Genomic DNA, 16,353 nt, shown 5'->3' with positions numbered 1-16,353 from the left:
TTGATCTGTCCTCAGACACATTGTTTCAAAGTAGATGTTGAAACTTGATGTACCAAAAACTGAGATTAAAAATGTCAACATTTTAGGTTTTTTGAATAAATGATCCTTCAAACTTGTCTACACTGAGACTGTTGTTAATAGTGAGCCTGAGTCATGTAGTATCAGCGTCTACTTTGCAAAGTATGAATCGTGTGTTGATTTAGAAGAATTGCAGTTAAATCTATTGCATGTGATAATCACTGAACTATATAGTAGGAGTATGCCACAACAATGAGCTTTACATGAAAATTGCTGAGTTTGGACTAGTGCCTGTGCATGAGAGATCTTTTGGGACTCTCTTGAAATTTCTAGTGGCTTACTTGGTTGCTGGAGGACCTATATACCTCCCATCAGTTTGAGAAGATTGAATCAGGATGCCTAGGAAGAATTTCAAAGGCAGTTGCTAACTCCGCTCAGTTTGAAATATATCTGTGATTATCTCCTACAAGGGTCTCTGGTAGGGTAAACAAGATCAATGCTCAAAGCTGCTTTGCTATGAGATGAATGGAATGGGGTGGATATGATGTCAAATTTTGAAAATGGTTTCAAGGTGACTCAGGAGAGCATAGACAACTAGCCATCCACATCAGTAAAGTTTGTGGAAAGCATAAAAATAAACAGAATTAATGGTTAAAGGATAAAAACTGTATTATTTAATATTTTTTTATAACTCCTGTATATCAGCACAAATCTGTCAGCTTTTGGAAGGAATCAGTAGGTCTGTGAACGACTGTACAGTTTAATTGCATTTCCAAAATGCATTCTAATAAAGTCCTTTACCGGAAGTTCATAAAGAAGCTGAGCGTCCATGGTAGAAGCATTGCCTGTTACCACGTAGGGAGAATTGTTTATGTCAGTAGTCCTTGAAGGAGAAAACATCACTTTGCTACTTTTAAAACCTAAAATGAGCTTGTGCTCAATGTGCTGTACGCTGTTCTAATCTCTCTTGTCCATCCCATTTTGAAATGATGTATTGAAAGTTTAAAAAAAGAAAAAGACTGAGCAAGTTAAGTGTGATCAAAAGTATGGAACAATTTCTGGGTGATGGATTAAGTTCTTCAGCTTGGATGACTTAGCTAAGTGGTGGAATGTAATAGAAGTCTTTAAAATGATGAGCTGCATGAAGAAGGTGAATAGGGAGTAGTTGCTTTCCGTCTCTTCTGATGCAAGACCTAGGTAATATCTCGTAATACTGCTGAGTGATAGGCTTGAAATAACCAGTGGTTGAGTAACTAAGCTGTAGAGCTATTTGTCAAAGGATGAAAAGCATTTTACATGGGTGTAGAACCTGAACAGTTTGAAGTTTGGTTGAAGAAAAACCTTTAAACAATTTTAATTACCAAGATATCACCTTGAGTTAGGGAAGTCTCATCACTGAAGACTGAAAGAATGCCGCAAGCATAGCCTGGCAGGCTTATTTTGCTCTTATCATCCCCCTGTAGTCATTTGCTGCTGGCTGCCCTTAAAAGGGAAAAAACATGGTTCTTTTGTTTGGCCCAGTACCCAATTTTAAGTTAGTAACAATAACCCTTTGTTGGGACTTCAAGTAAGAGAAAATTGAGGGCATCAGTGGGATTTATCCTGAGGGCTGTAGTTTTTCTTCAGGACAGGTGTCTTCAGAAGCTCTTAAGGAGCCTGTTTCTCTTTGGAAGCTAATAACGCAGTTTTCTAGCCTGTCACCAAGAGTAACGTTTTTGGGAAGAGAACAAATCTATCTGTAATCCGTTCTGAATACTTACATAAAAGGCATTGTTTTCTGTTCTTTAGATGAAATATACTGCGCTATCACTGGGCTTCAGAATAAAAATATTTTGTCTTCTACCTAAAATATACAGCATCAGCTTTTGGGACTGTAAGTGTCCATATTTATGATTTCTAGCTCTTACCCAGATTTGAACTGTTGTCTGGCCTATGCTGTAATGCAAAAATACACCCTGAGCACTTCTTTTATTGCTACTTTAACAATTTCTGTAATTTATAATACATCCACTTGTGTAAAACTGAGTTTTGATTACTTAGTAGAAGATTGAGTCTTTGATTCTGAGGCTATGGATACTATTATAACAGGAGAGTCAGTACCTACTTTTTGATTGGATGTCGCTTTTTTCATCCTATTCTGTAGAAATAAATAAAATACTCTTTTATGTGTAGAAAATTTTGGGTGGCAATGCTTTGTATTTCTCTTTCCTACTGCTTAGGAAATTTTAAGTTTTCAAAAGTCAGGCTTAATAATCACAAAAGTTGGAAGTTGGTTTTTTTTAAAGGAAGTGTCTTGGAGTAATTATGGAACATGCTACAGAGTATGCGCAAACAGCGTACTCCAGCACACTTGTGTGTGTGTTCTTGTGCATGCGCACTCCCTCTCCCCTGAACTGTATTTAAGATTGTATTTGCATTATAATTTCCACCTTCAAGAAACATTTTGCGTAAATTGTGCCTACTATTGAATAGTGTTAATATACACGCTGGCTGTCATCATCAAAGTGTAATGCTTTCCTCCCCTTGCCCCCACCTTTTCACATAACTTTGACAGCAAAGTGAACCAGGATTTTTAATAGGAGTTTGCTTAAACAATTCACAAATATGTGAATGAAGTACTTAAGTTAAAAAAATTAAATTGAGAAGACCCCTTTTTTTTCAGTTGTCTTTTGTTCATGTGATAATATACATGAACATACCTAAATTCATACCTAAATTGATGTATAGGAATTCTTAAATATACATAAGTAGAGAAAATAGACCCCTAGGTATGCCTTTTACAGATTGCTTAGTGTATCCTTTATATTTAAAAGCTCTGATCTGATTGATAAAACCTTATTAAAAACAAACAACACATGAAGACTTTGTGTCAAAACTTTGTATTTGCTTCTGTAAATGGTTCTGGTATTTTCATCAGTATGTTGTTGGTAAACAGCTTGTGTGACCTGAAAAGATGAGAAGTACTGTGCCTATACTTGTGCTTGTCAAATTATTGACGCTCGTTTTTTCTTTTCAATTTGTCTGGCTCTATTTTTCCTTCTGTGATGATATAAAAAGTGGTTTTTCTTTCCTCTTCAGCTTTCTCTTAAAATTATTCAGTCATCACCTATTTAAAGAAAAAGATGGGGGACCTTGTTTAGCTAAAACCTGCAAAGTCCGAATTTTCAAAATAGAAAGTATTCCTGATAATGATAACTGTAGTAAAGGTCATATGTGCAATATATTAAGTAGTGCAGTAAGGTTCTGTATTCCTTCAGAGGGCAGTTTCCCCAAGGTTCTCAGCTGAGAGAGTTGCAAGTTTGTTTCTTTTTCTGACCATGAGAAGCAATTTTCAATACTCTGAAATTCCTTCTATGTATTTTTAAATAATATAAATCAGTGCGGAAGGGCAAAGGATCTAAAATTTTAAAATTTCTGATGTTTAGATAAGAAAAGTTGCATTTTGAAACTTGAAAGTATTTCCTAAGGAATGAGTCAAAAAAGTATTATAGTGTGTTTTCATTTGTGTGTAAAAGTATAAATAAAGTATATCTGTTTATGTATACACACAGAAGTGTATATATATTACTTATACTTACAAATTTTATATATAATTGCTAATATACATATGTTATTATATTTATATATAATACTCAGTATGTATGTGATTCCTTCTGTGTGTGCTTACAGCTGCCTTTGTACTTACACACCAGATGGCCTTCACAAATGCTGTTAATATTCCCTTTTCCACGTGTAATTGAAATAATTGAAGAAGTTGGAAAGAAAGGTTTTCAGATTTATTACGGACTCATTGTTATGAAGTATCCATAGTATTTTGGAAGATATATAAAATTAAAATGACACGGAGATACATTGAACTTACTAATCAGTTGCTGTAGAAGTACATTTAACATGCACTTAACAAGCATCTGTGTTCTTTTTAGCATCTCTCATAAGTTAGTAATATTTTGAACAGATAGCTGTCAGTATTGTGGCTGCGTATGGTGATTGGAAATGGAGTATATTTGTTACAACACACATCAGAGTGACTAATAAGAATCTCTTGTGTATATGTGGTTGAAAAATACTAGAATCTACTTTGGTATTTTGTTACTGATAGACAAAAAGTGGGAGAGTTGTATGGTATAGATACTGTAACATTTGGAAGATATTAAGAATTCAATTAGGACCATCTGTAGTTCACTCAATGTCACTTTCTCAGTGTCTCCACAGAACAGGTTACTTTAGGACTTACTTTTCAAGGTAAACATCTTTGCAAGTTATATCTTATGGTCAGAGTTCAGAATAGAACTAGCAAAATGGATGGGACTTGATACCCAGTGGTTAAACATGCTTTTAGAAACTGTGATCTCCCTCACTCTCCCTCCTGCCCACCACCTTTCCTTTTGTGAGTATAGGAGGATAGTCCCAGTTAAATTTGTTCAGTGCTTTTTTTCCCTTTATTTTCACTTTCTAATCAAGTTTCTTCCATTTAGAATTTGTCTAACTGAAAAAAAAAAAAAAAAAAGGAATTACCTAATACGTTTTTTCATGTCTAGTGAAGGCTGTGATTTTAATATTTTATTTTAAATTATAATGATTATTTTTTGAGAGGAGCTCCTGCCAGACCTACTTGTAGTTGGAGGGCAACGAGGTGGTTATACTAGCCTCTACAGAATAAGTAGGGACTACTAACACAAAGACTGAAGCAAGTTTTGAGCCCTTGTGACATTATAAAGTCTTAACCTTCTGTATTGTAAGGTGAAACTAATTATGTGTCGGAGTCTGAACTGGATATTATAACCATTCAGCTGTGAAGTAGGTTAGCATAGTTCACTGAAAGTATGTTGGAAGCAATCTGAGCAGAACGTTAAGGAATTTAGGTATTGCACACCAATGCATGAATTTTTTATGTTTATCATGGATTCTGTTGTGTACTCATGCATACTTTGTCATAGGTGAACACTTACTAGAAAGCGTCAAGAACAGTGGTTAGGAATACAGGGCATTTTATGTTAACTCTTTGCTGAAGACCTGTTGAGGCAAGACAATCCTGTTCTCAGTTACTAATGTCTTTTTCAGTTTTTCTTTTGCTTAATGTCAATGGTCAAAGTTACACAAGGAGTAAAGGAGGAAATACAACAAAAATTTTGCACAACTGTGGGGGGGAAGAGGTAGGAGAGTTGAATACTGGAACACTTTTTTCCGCAAAAGCTAGCAGCGGACTTGTATTGGGTTCAATACGTGGCAAAGTTTTGGTAGCAGGGGAGCTGCAGGGAGCTGCAGGGGTGTCTACTGAAGAGGCCCCATGTTAGACAGAGCCAATTCCAGCCAGCTCCAAGATGGACCTGTCATTAGCCAGAGCTGAGCCCATTGGTGATGCTCTGTGGTAACATATTTAAGAAATGGGAAAAATCAGTGCGCAGCAGCTGTGAGAAAGGAGTGAGAAACAACCCTGAGGACACAAAAGTCAGTAAAGGAGGAGGAAGAGGAGCTGCTCCAGGAGCAGAGTTTCCCCTTGCAGCCTATGGTGAAAACCACAGTGAAGTAGGTTGTCCCCCTGCAGCCCATGGTGGACCACGGTGGAGCAGATATCCACCCTGCAACTCATGGAGGGACCCCGTACCAGAGCAGGTGGAGATGCCCTGGTGGAAGCTGTAGCCCGTGGAGAGGAGCCTGCGCAGGAGCAGGCTTTCTGGTGGGGCGTGTGGCCCATGGGGAGCAGCAGAGATGAAGTGTTATGAACTGGCCACAACCGCCATTCCCTATTTCCCTGTGCTGCTTGTTGGGGAGCAAGTAGAAAAACTGGGAGTAAAGTTGAATGAAATAGCCTTTTTTTTTTTTTTCTCTTCAATAAAATGAAAAATGTCTCAAGATACATAAAAATAAACTGATATTCATTCCTTTTACTCTAAGGCCAAGTTAAAATTTGAAATCAAGTCAAGAATAATTAATATTCCAACATCAGTGAAAACTTTTTTTAGGATGATTTTTTGGATACTTGCTCAGATCTTCAATTGATTTTCATAAAGGAATTATTCAAACAATAGCAGTTGAGATGAAAAATCCTTTACCCTGGTTTTCTGTTTACGTAGTGCGTTACATGAAAAGAATTTACATAGCAACTTTATTTTAAAATATATATGGGTAATTTTCTTTTCTTGAATCTCTCTATATAGAAAACCAAAACAAAATGAGTTCAATGGAGGGATTGTCAATCAAATAATCAGACACATTGCTGTGTATTTAAGTAATGTATTTATTTAAAAAGATTGATCACTTTGGGGTAAAGTGGAGATATCTCTCTTATTAATTCAGACTCTAGTCTGTATTATACAGCTGCAATCCAAAAATAAAAAAAATCCGGAGTTAATACAATCAAACAAATACATGCAAATACCCTGCCATTTTAGCTGTATAGCTTGTGTGCTAGATTTTGATTCATGATATTAACTGTAACCTTGGGTTCAGAACCGTCATGACTCCATTGAAATAGACTTTTGATTTCTTATGCTGCTGGAAGGTATTATTCTGAACTTCTAAAGATCAGATTCTTATCCTGTGACTGATTAGGGTCTAAATTTTCGTATTTCCTACATGATTTGTGATAAAATTGTAAAGTTATGAAGAAAAAATCACCTTAAAAAAAATCTATAGTGTGGCACACTTTGGCATTTAAGATGACAGCCTTTTAAAGCTAATGGGCCTTCTGCAATAAATCTGTAACTTCAGGGGCGGTAGATTAGCAAGTAGAGAGCAATTGATGCAGTAATAGCTATAGGGTGTACTCTTAGAGATGGGCACTCGAAGTAGGACTGTACATTGTGATAATTTACTACTTAACTGTAGAAGCATACCTGGGAAATGTAAAAACAAAGCACAGAACAGCTTAAGAAAATAGAAAAATACATGGATTGAGATAAGTAATTGAAGGAAAAGAAAGTTTTTTCCCCCAAAATTTACATTTGTGTATGATATCTTCTTCAGGATAACTACACGTTTGCACAGCCAGGAATTCAGAAGAAAGTGAAAATGTTGGAAGAACTTGTTAGTCGAATTGATGGTAAGTCTTAAAAGCTAACTGAATTTCTGGCTGGTGTTTCATTGGAAGTGTTTCGTTAACATGTTTGCAAGAAGTCAAGCCAACATCACTGCAGTTACCTACAGTGGAGGGGTAACATCGCCTTCCTCAGGTGAGGTGTCATACTCAAATCAGCTTGTCGCACACTGGCCTTTGGAAGATCACTGTCGTGTATCATTTAAAAGAAAGTCACTAGAGCATGAGCCACTTTCATTACTTTTTATTAAGGCAATATAATCAAAATTCAATGGCAATTTCTTTGCAGCAGAATAATGACCACATACAAAAGGCAGCCAGTATTCATTTCACATTAAGCTCAATGATTGTTGTAATTCGGGCAAGTCACAGTGGTTGTTTATGGTTGTCCTTCGGCACTATGTTTTGTGCCTTTGTGCATCATTTTGCTATCTGGAATGCCTGAATAATTTCTCTGTGGAATCCAATTAATTATGAACTCTGGAAATAACATCTTTAATATTATAGATAAATTACAGTGTGTGCAAGGGTAATTTTAGATTATGCTTTCATGTTTTAGCAGGGCACTTTGAAATATTTTCTACCTTCATCCTTAAAATAATTCCCTTCATGAAATGCTGACTGTCATATTGCTAAAACAGAGTTTAATTAAATGAAATGCAAGAGATAATGCTTGCCCAGTCTAAACATACTCTCTTGATAGTTTGTTAAATTAATGAATAGAGTATTAACAAAATGTTGCCAAGCAGAACCAGGCATATATTTGCGACAGTAGCCTGCCAATGATGAGATAGAAAAATAGTTCTTGTGTAGCTTAATATTTGATAATCTTCTTGGAAAAATTAATTCCATCTTTTCATTATACATACTGTGAGGTTTTTTTTGTGCCCAGTGCTTACCATAGCAGATTTTGGTTTGGCTTGCACATATTTACATCCTGAATATTTGATGATGTTCTTTGTGTCCTTTTAGGAAGTTACAGTGTTTTTAATGATCAAAATTTAAGGGTAGGAGAACAGTGTTCGTGTAGTAGTAGTGTACTATCAATGTAAATGTATGTAAGTATGTTGTTGTAGATATATTGTTTTGTTTAAAATGTAAATGAATGTTAAAAATATAAGGGGATACTTCTGTATATAGGCTACCAAAATATTTATATTAAAAATATTTTTAAAGCAATGTATTTTGTTACTTCAACTATTTACTGCAATTTACTATTTGCAGTGTGACTTTTTATGTGTCATTTTGTGCTTGTATCAATATTGATGTTTACATTTCAATAATTTATCGAAGCAAATGATAAAGTGCATAACTATAATGCCTATAAATAGACTTCCTGAACTTGATCAATTAATGTTTATATAAACAAATTCTTTAACCAAGTTTTAAAAATGAAAAATACCATTCTAATAATCAACCTTATGGTTCTGTTTAATAAAAATATTAAAGATAATACAAGATATTATTGTTTAGTTTCTAAGAAAGAAAGAAAGAAAAATGCTGAATACTTATTTGTATCTTCAGTGCCTTAGGGGTAGAGTTAAATAATTTTTCTCAATGGTTAAGTTTGGGAAGCATTAGTTTTAAGGCTTTACACTTAAATTGAAAAAAAAAAAGACAGTTGTAGCAGATAAATGTGTTTTCTTAAAATGCCTTTTTCCAGGCTTTATAATGGAAAGTAAACTGTGGATTCCTGATTTTTATCCAATTTAAAATAATTTTGTGAGGTCTTTATAGGACTGTATGTAATAGGCAATTGTTGAAGTAGTTGCGCATCAAAAGCTGTAATAGTTTATTTGTCTTTCTAAATGTGGATCAAATTTTTTCTTCAATGTTTTTTGATCTAAATTGTATTCAATAAAGGAGGCAACCAATACAATGTATATTTTACTTAGAGCTATATGTTGTGGCAGATTTTGTATCAATGTCTGTGACTGTAGATAACTGCCAAGATTTTTTAAAAAATGAAGATAGCTACTGAACAATGCCTTTTCTGCTCTAGAATTTTTTTCTGGTAGTTTTTTGTAAACAACATGAGTGTTTGCTACTTAATGTTGATTTTTCATACTGTCCTAAATACTTAGAAAGTAACATCTTAGATTAATCTTAACTCTGGATTGTTTATGTGGTTGAGTAGCAGGGGATGCTTTCCTTGTTTTGAAGCAGTATAGTTGGAGAAAGCAAAGCAAAATCCTAACTTTAAGGAATTTATCATCTTATGGCAGGTATATTTTACAGTGTGTGTTGTCCATATGACATACCTGTAGCATATGTAGAAAAGAAGTTAAAGCAAATGATTTTTAAAAATAATGGGGATTATAACAGTTCAGAGTGAGGGAAATCTCATTGCACATTTTTTCTTTGTAGAAACTGAAGTATTTGAAAAAGCTGTCATTGCTCTTTGGAAAGGAAGCCAGTAAGATTTGGATGTAATTGACCTTATGGAAACCTAGAATTATTTAGGTTGAACTGGGCTTTTGGAAGTCAGTGTTCCAAACCTCTGCTCTCGCCTCTCTATCTAAGAGGGTGGAGCCAACTTAGATCAGGCTTTGTGGAGTCTTGCCTTGCTCAGTTTTGAAAAACTCCAGGGATTGAGATTCTGCAGCCTCCTTGGGTTCTGTTCAAGGTTTGACTACAGTCATTATGATACTAATTTTTAAAAAAATATAAATAATTAGAATTTTTGCTTATGGAATTGATGTCTGCTGCCTTTTATTTTATCTCTGTGTACCTCTGAGAAGAATCTGGCTCTGTCACACTCTCCCATTAAGTAGTCGCAGCTGGTCATAGACTTTTCTTTTTAAGACTGAACAAATTCAGTTCTGTCAGCCTCCTTTCATGTGTGAAGTGCTTCAGCTTAAATACCTTGGTTGTGTCTGTGAATACAGAGGAAGAATCACTTCTCCTGACCTGTTGGCTTCTCTCTTGCTTAGAAAGCCCTGTGTACAGTTGGCCTTCCTTTCTGCAAGGACATGCTGCTGACTTGGGTACAGCCCAAGGTCCACCAGGATCCCCAAGTCCTCCTTGGCAGAGCTGCTTTCCAGCCATTCAGTGCCTGGTCAGTGCTGTTGAGTGAGACTATTCCATCCTAGGTACATGATGTTTCCCTCTCCTGAACTTCAGGAGATTCCTATCAGTCACTCCTTCAGCCTGCCAAGGTCTATCCAAATAGTAGCCCTGACTTCCAAGATGTAAACCACTCGTCCCAATCTGGTATCATCCACAAACACAGAGTCCACTGTGTGCCATCATTAGTTGTTAATAAAGTTGTTGCACCTTATTGGCTTCAGTATTGACCCTTGAAGGATGCCATTAATAATTAGATGTCAATTGGACTTTGTACTGCTGATCACAACCCTTATAATACAGTGATTCAGTTAATGTTTTGGATAGTAAAAGATACGCATTTTTTCAATGTTCTTTGGACTGTTGCTTTTTATCTAGAAGACTGTCCACTCAGTTACTTTCTTCTGCTATAAAAATGCACCAAAGTACATATAAGATTAAAATAAAGGTTGAGTTCTTAGATAGGCAATGATGGATGTGCGCTGGTGTAATTTTATAAACTTTTGGATGCCTCGAGTAAGGGGTCGTGACCTGGTTGGCTTTCTGATGGATACATGATGTAGTTTGATTAAATTATATGTTATTATGTTGTGCTTTACTCTTCTCCATTTCTTTTTGCTTTTGTCTTTTTATCTTTATACTGGATCTGCTACACTATAGCTAAAGGGAAACGTATGGTTGATATGAATTCAGTAACTTTGTTTTTAAAAAAGAAATCTCATTATCTGTATTTACTGTAAATATCCTAAGTGCTAATTAAGGTTGTTGTGGAAGAAAATAGTGTTCCTATTGCTACTGTGTAACATTATTTTCTTGATGCTGGTTAACTGCATGGTGAAGAGAATCTTAACATAAAAGTAGCTGCATGAGTGGATGAAACTGGTACAGCTTGTTTGCTAATAATAATGGATTACCAGCGTATGAAAAATGATGCTCGCCCTTCAGAAAGTGTTAACGCATTATGTTAGTGGTTCAAGCAACCTTCATTAACCCAGCCTTATGGATCACAGCTCCCCTCAAAGGAACTGTCCTTGTGCCTACACTGCAGAACATTGCAGTAGACTTCAAACAGCCAAGCTACTCTGTTAATTTAATTATGATCTCAGTCTGCTTAAACTCCAGAAAATAATTTTGGTGAATCTTGTGTTTAATGGAATTTTTGAGTTTGTTAATAGAACCTTGTTACAGACCAGACGGGATTTGAATATAAAACATGATTTAATTCCATTTATCTCCTTGTCATCACATTCAGATTTTTCTAGGAATTATACAAAAATATTGAGAGGAAGGATCAATAGGTAGCTCAATAATATAAGGCATCTGTTATAGCTAATTATCTTTTCTGTTTCCTGTAATGTCAGTAGCTCTAAGAGCTGCTGCTCTAAATCATGAACCATCTCTCATGGTTTGTAAAACCACGTGGCATGCTGTCTTCCATTTTTGCTTCATTTAGGCTTGAAAGCAAAGAAACGTGGTGTAGGAATGCCAAAATTATTTCAGGATTTGTGTTTCCAGAATTTACAGATGTTGAGCATTTGGTTGGTTTCATGCTTAGGAGAGTCTCAGCTTCTTCAGTTTACCGTAGGACATCTGGTAATTACATTAGAGTATGAGGTAGCCACGTGGAGAAGGCTGAGCATTTGTAGATAAAAGTAGTCTTGGGTTTCCAAACATTGATAAAAGATGTTAAAATTACATAAAATTCTGTCCAAATCAGCAAGAAGGCAGTTCTAGAAAAAAAATAAACTAGCCTACTATAAATGTATTTTTATTTATGTCAGCTTTTCATTAGCATGAAAATAAACTATAAAAGCAGTATTGACCACTCAACTTAGTATAAATATTCTGCATCTTCTGTGAGGGTAAGTTTGGAAGATTTTTTTCTGTAACTTTTATAGAAAAGATCCTGGGGTTTGCATCCGTGTTCTGCACACCCTGATTTGTGCTCATGTTTTCTTGTAGTTATATGAATTCTGTGTTGTTAGTGTTCCAGATTCTTGCACCAGTAACCACCAATCTTATTGTAGAATTGGCCCCTGAATCTTAGTAACAAGAAATGGAAAAAGAAAAATGCAGAAAAATATTTTTAAAAAGAAAGAAAAAAGCTCTTTCTGTTGCTATAATATATTTCACCACCACCCCCCGTTCTTTTGAAAATGGAATTCAGCTAAAATTTTAAAAATTTCAGTAATATTTCAGTATTTTTGCTGTATCTACTGTGAATGCATCTTCTGGCCATCTGTTTTGGAGAGTTATTGCAGGTATTCTTACATATAATATTTTAATTGGGGTAATTTCTGGTATTTTAGTGCAAAATTGAAGTTGTTATATTTAAATTATTTTAAAGAATAATTGTTCTATTAAACACTACATAGTATTGTTTGGGAAAATATTTTTACTTATGCATAGGTGGAGGTAAAATGTTCTTTCACCTTCTAAAACTATGTTATATTGAGGATTTTGCAAGTCCTGTTTTAACTGTTGCCATATTGTAAATATATTTGTTTCATTATCTTCAAATGAAATACATATTAGATGATGCATTTTATTTTGGTGTTCTGAACAAATTAATGTTAGCTCCACTAATCACACTTCATTTCCTTATATCTGCCTTGGGTTCCAAATGTCTTGGTTGGTCACTTATCTACAGTTACGTAAATAATGCCACAAATGTCATGTCATGGCCTTAAATTTGTACTTTGCATATATTTTTGCTATTTATGCACATAGAAATTTAAAATATGAATCTCATATATATTTATAGAGGTTGTGCATATATATGTGCAGGTCAAATTCTTCATTAAATGTAGTCAATTAAAATTTTTTTATTTTTATATGTATTTTTGTTTATCCACAGTGACAGAGCTTATTTAATTGCACCATTCTGTGTACTTTTCATGCTTTGAAATATTTGCTGTAGATATGTCTAAAAGTTTGGTTGATATAGTTCTTAATATTTATGTATTGTGTTATGGTTTCTTACTTAATTTGAGATGTTTATAAAACATCCTTCATTAGAATAGGATTAGTGCTGGTAGAATTATCCTTTCTAATGTCTGAGTTGATTTACGAGCTGTGTGTTCTTTCTGGGCTGCTAAAGTTTCAAAAGGCCAGGCTCCACTTGGGATTCCTACAGTGACTCCTCTGGACGTTGCCTTGGTGTTTGGCATTCAGCAGGTTCTCATCCCAAAAGACAAAGATGCTTATTCCCATAAAACTGTCCAGTGCTTCAAACACAAACATTTCATGGCTCTGCTCAGAACTTAATTTGATATGATGAGTTAAGCCCCAAAAGTGCTTAGAGATAACTATTTAGTAGTTTTGATACTTCCGTAGTTTCTAAAAGAACATTCAGTTTCTGTTCTGATTGAACTTTTTAAACCGCAGAGAAAAATTGTTTTGCTTTTTTGTTTGGGATAATCTGAATCTCAAAAAGGCATAATATCAACCAAGACTAATATGTTTTCTTATTAAACAACATACTGTTGTTTAGTAAGAAGCCACAGAACAAGTGATATGTTTAATATATCATGATAGCTACAAATTAACTAATCTGTTTTTTTTTACTTGAATCTTGGGTGTTCATACAAGGAACTGATGATGAAACTGTGGTAATAGGTGACATTTGATCAATCTTTTTAAGGTACTCAATCATGCTAATGGTTTTTTTTTTAATGTATGGTTAAAGAATACTTAATTGTATGCGCAAAATTATGTTCATGTTTAATTATATTGTAAAGCATTTTACTGACACTATAATTTTGAACTAGGATTGTGTTGAAGTATCTGGAAGGTAGTTGAAAAAGCTTTAACTACATGGAAGCATTTTGAATTGGAAATGGAAATAGAATTTATTTAGACCTTACTGCTGCTGTTGAAAATTAGTGATTAATAAGGACCTTCTCTGTCGGTCCATTTTTATGTGTGAGCTTGGTACTGAAGTGATTAAAAATCTTGTAAGCATTGCATAATTGTTTTAATTAATTTGTGCCATAAAGTGCTTATTCTTTTTAACAAAGCCATCTTATTTAGCTCACCAGTAGTTTTTTTATCTGATTTTATGGTTGTAATTACAGTATTATACTTTAATCCACTCTTAAGTGCTGCTCACTGGGCTTTATTATTATTTAATACCTCTTTTAAATCATATTTTCATGTTTTACCATGGAGATTATATTTGTATGCTATTACAGAGTTCAGATATCTTAGCAAGAGTTGAAAATCGTTTGTAAATTCCTGACCCCGGTAAGGACTTTAACTTTTAAATAAACAAAACTTACTATTTTTATGGCAATTTAAAAAAAAGGGAAGAAAAAAGAAGTTTAACATGAAGGGAAGTTTAAAAAGCGTTAGGCATAAACCTTCTTGTGAATTCATACAGTTACAATTTGGAAGAACAGGCTATGGAAGTCCAGTTAATGCTACCTGGATGTAGAAGTATCTCATCAAACATATTTCTCTCTGTTGTTTGTTTTACTTTTGAGTTCCATGTGGAAACACAGGATGTATTTTTAACTTTCAGCTAGAAAAGTAGATCTTCCTTGACCGCTACTAACTGGTTTTCCTAACAGTTTCCTCCATTTTGCACTGGATACCACAGAACTGTGACTTGCATTTGATCCCCTGAGGCAACTAGGCCTTGCCTCCTCCAGTGTTTTCTTCTTTTGCTTTGGGATCAGTGTCTTGGGCTTTCTAGTACTGGAGTATTGGCCGTATCTTTTGTGTATGAAGAAGCTACTTCTCAGTCGTAGCTACTAGCTGTACATCTAGTAAGCTAGATTCAAACAAGACCATTCTCTCTAAATTGTAGGCCATGAGGAGAATATAATTTGGTAATATTTCTGGTTTTCTGCCAGTCGTGTTTTCATTTTCTACAGGACTTTTTCAATTTATTTTTTTTTTAAATGTTTTTGTTATAATTCTTAGAATGGGTGATTTTAGCCAGGTAGAAAAAGCAAACTAATTCTGGAACAAGATATAATCAGCATGTAAATCTTTTACTCGGATCCCTACTATTACTTGAAGCAGAATTGTGTATCATAATGAGATCTTGTCTTCAAGTGCACATTTATGATCTTTTGAATATCTTTTTCAGTCATCAGGAACTTCTTTTGCTATGAATGTATATAAATAAAAATTAATATACATAACTAACTCATAGCTAAACTGTAGTCTTGGCAGAATTACTTTTGTTCAGACTTTCATTAATTCATGTTGGGAAGTTGTAGGCCTTAAACTGCTCCTGGCAACACCCAGTGTCGAGATTTTACTCCAAACTCTTCTTTGCCTTTGTCTCTCATAAACGTACTGGCTTTGCCCAATGTAGAAATGATTCAGGAACAGAGAGAATGATATACAAAATTTGCTTTCCGTAGGTAGAGTACTCAAAAGCAGTGATTTAGTGATGACAAAATTCCTTCTTTTGGACACCAAGGTTCAGTATGTGGGAGCTATGATTTTAAGTAAATAGCGATGTTTGAAGAATCGAGGTGTAGTAGAAAAGATTTCAACATTTTGTTACTATATTGACTGAATGGATAGTACAGATGAGCTGGTAGTGGATATGCTGGTTGTGGAGTCCCTAACTGAATGCTTGCAGTTGCATGAACTGCTCCACGTTAATCACTTGTCTATGAGTCTAGACTTGAGCAAAATGTGCTGGGAAACGATGGAAGACAAGTCTGGATGACCATATCCATACGGGGGCCGATGCAACCAAAGGGATGCTTGTTTCTAAGGACATCTGATAGCTTACAAGCAATACTTATGAAAAGCAGTTTTATTTGACCTAACGTGGGATGAAAGTTGTCTGGATTTTAAACTGATTAATTTTTTTTTTCAAAACTGCTTCCTAAGGAAAAGAACAAATTCCTGTCAAATTCCTATCAAATTCTGCAGCTGAAAATTTGCTGGATTTTTCTCTTTCTTACAGATGGAGAGAAGAGAGGAGAAATTTGGGTCACACTGGTCTATTAATCAGTTTTTTAAAAGGTATCTGGAAAAACACTAAGTTGTATTTCATAATAAGAGTTACCTGAGGGGAAAAAAATGTGAATAAAATAATGACTGAAGACCTGGAGTATTTCTGAAGTCATTCTTAGTCATGCATAGTAGTTCTTTCTCTGCTAAGTTCCTCTGTAAGTTTATTACCTGCCAAAGAAATATTTAATTTTTGTTTTAAAAACCTTCTTGTCGTTGTTAGATTTATATTTTCATACAGGAAACCTTCCAAA

At 34.7% G+C, this 16,353-nt stretch overlaps 1 protein-coding gene across 4 annotated transcripts in view; it reads left to right on the top strand.

Moving 5' to 3' along the window:
• TBC1D22A (TBC1 domain family member 22A) overlaps positions 1-16,353 on the top strand; it is a 180,648-nt gene that overhangs the window by 78,019 nt on the left and 86,276 nt on the right. For all 4 annotated transcript variants that reach the window (XM_074166614.1, XM_074166643.1, XM_074166632.1 and 1 more), the window contains one exon: positions 6,985-7,060. In XM_074166614.1, the coding sequence (XP_074022715.1) occupies positions 6,985-7,060 (76 nt within the window). The remainder of the gene's footprint in view (positions 1-6,984; positions 7,061-16,353) is intronic.

Source organism: Numenius arquata, chromosome 2 (assembly GCF_964106895.1).
Source record: "Numenius arquata chromosome 2, bNumArq3.hap1.1, whole genome shotgun sequence".
In the NCBI taxonomy this organism is placed as follows: Eukaryota; Metazoa; Chordata; class Aves; order Charadriiformes; family Scolopacidae; genus Numenius; species Numenius arquata.
The sequence above is the reverse complement of the archived record's forward strand: the minus strand, read 5'-3'. Positions and strand labels throughout refer to the sequence as shown.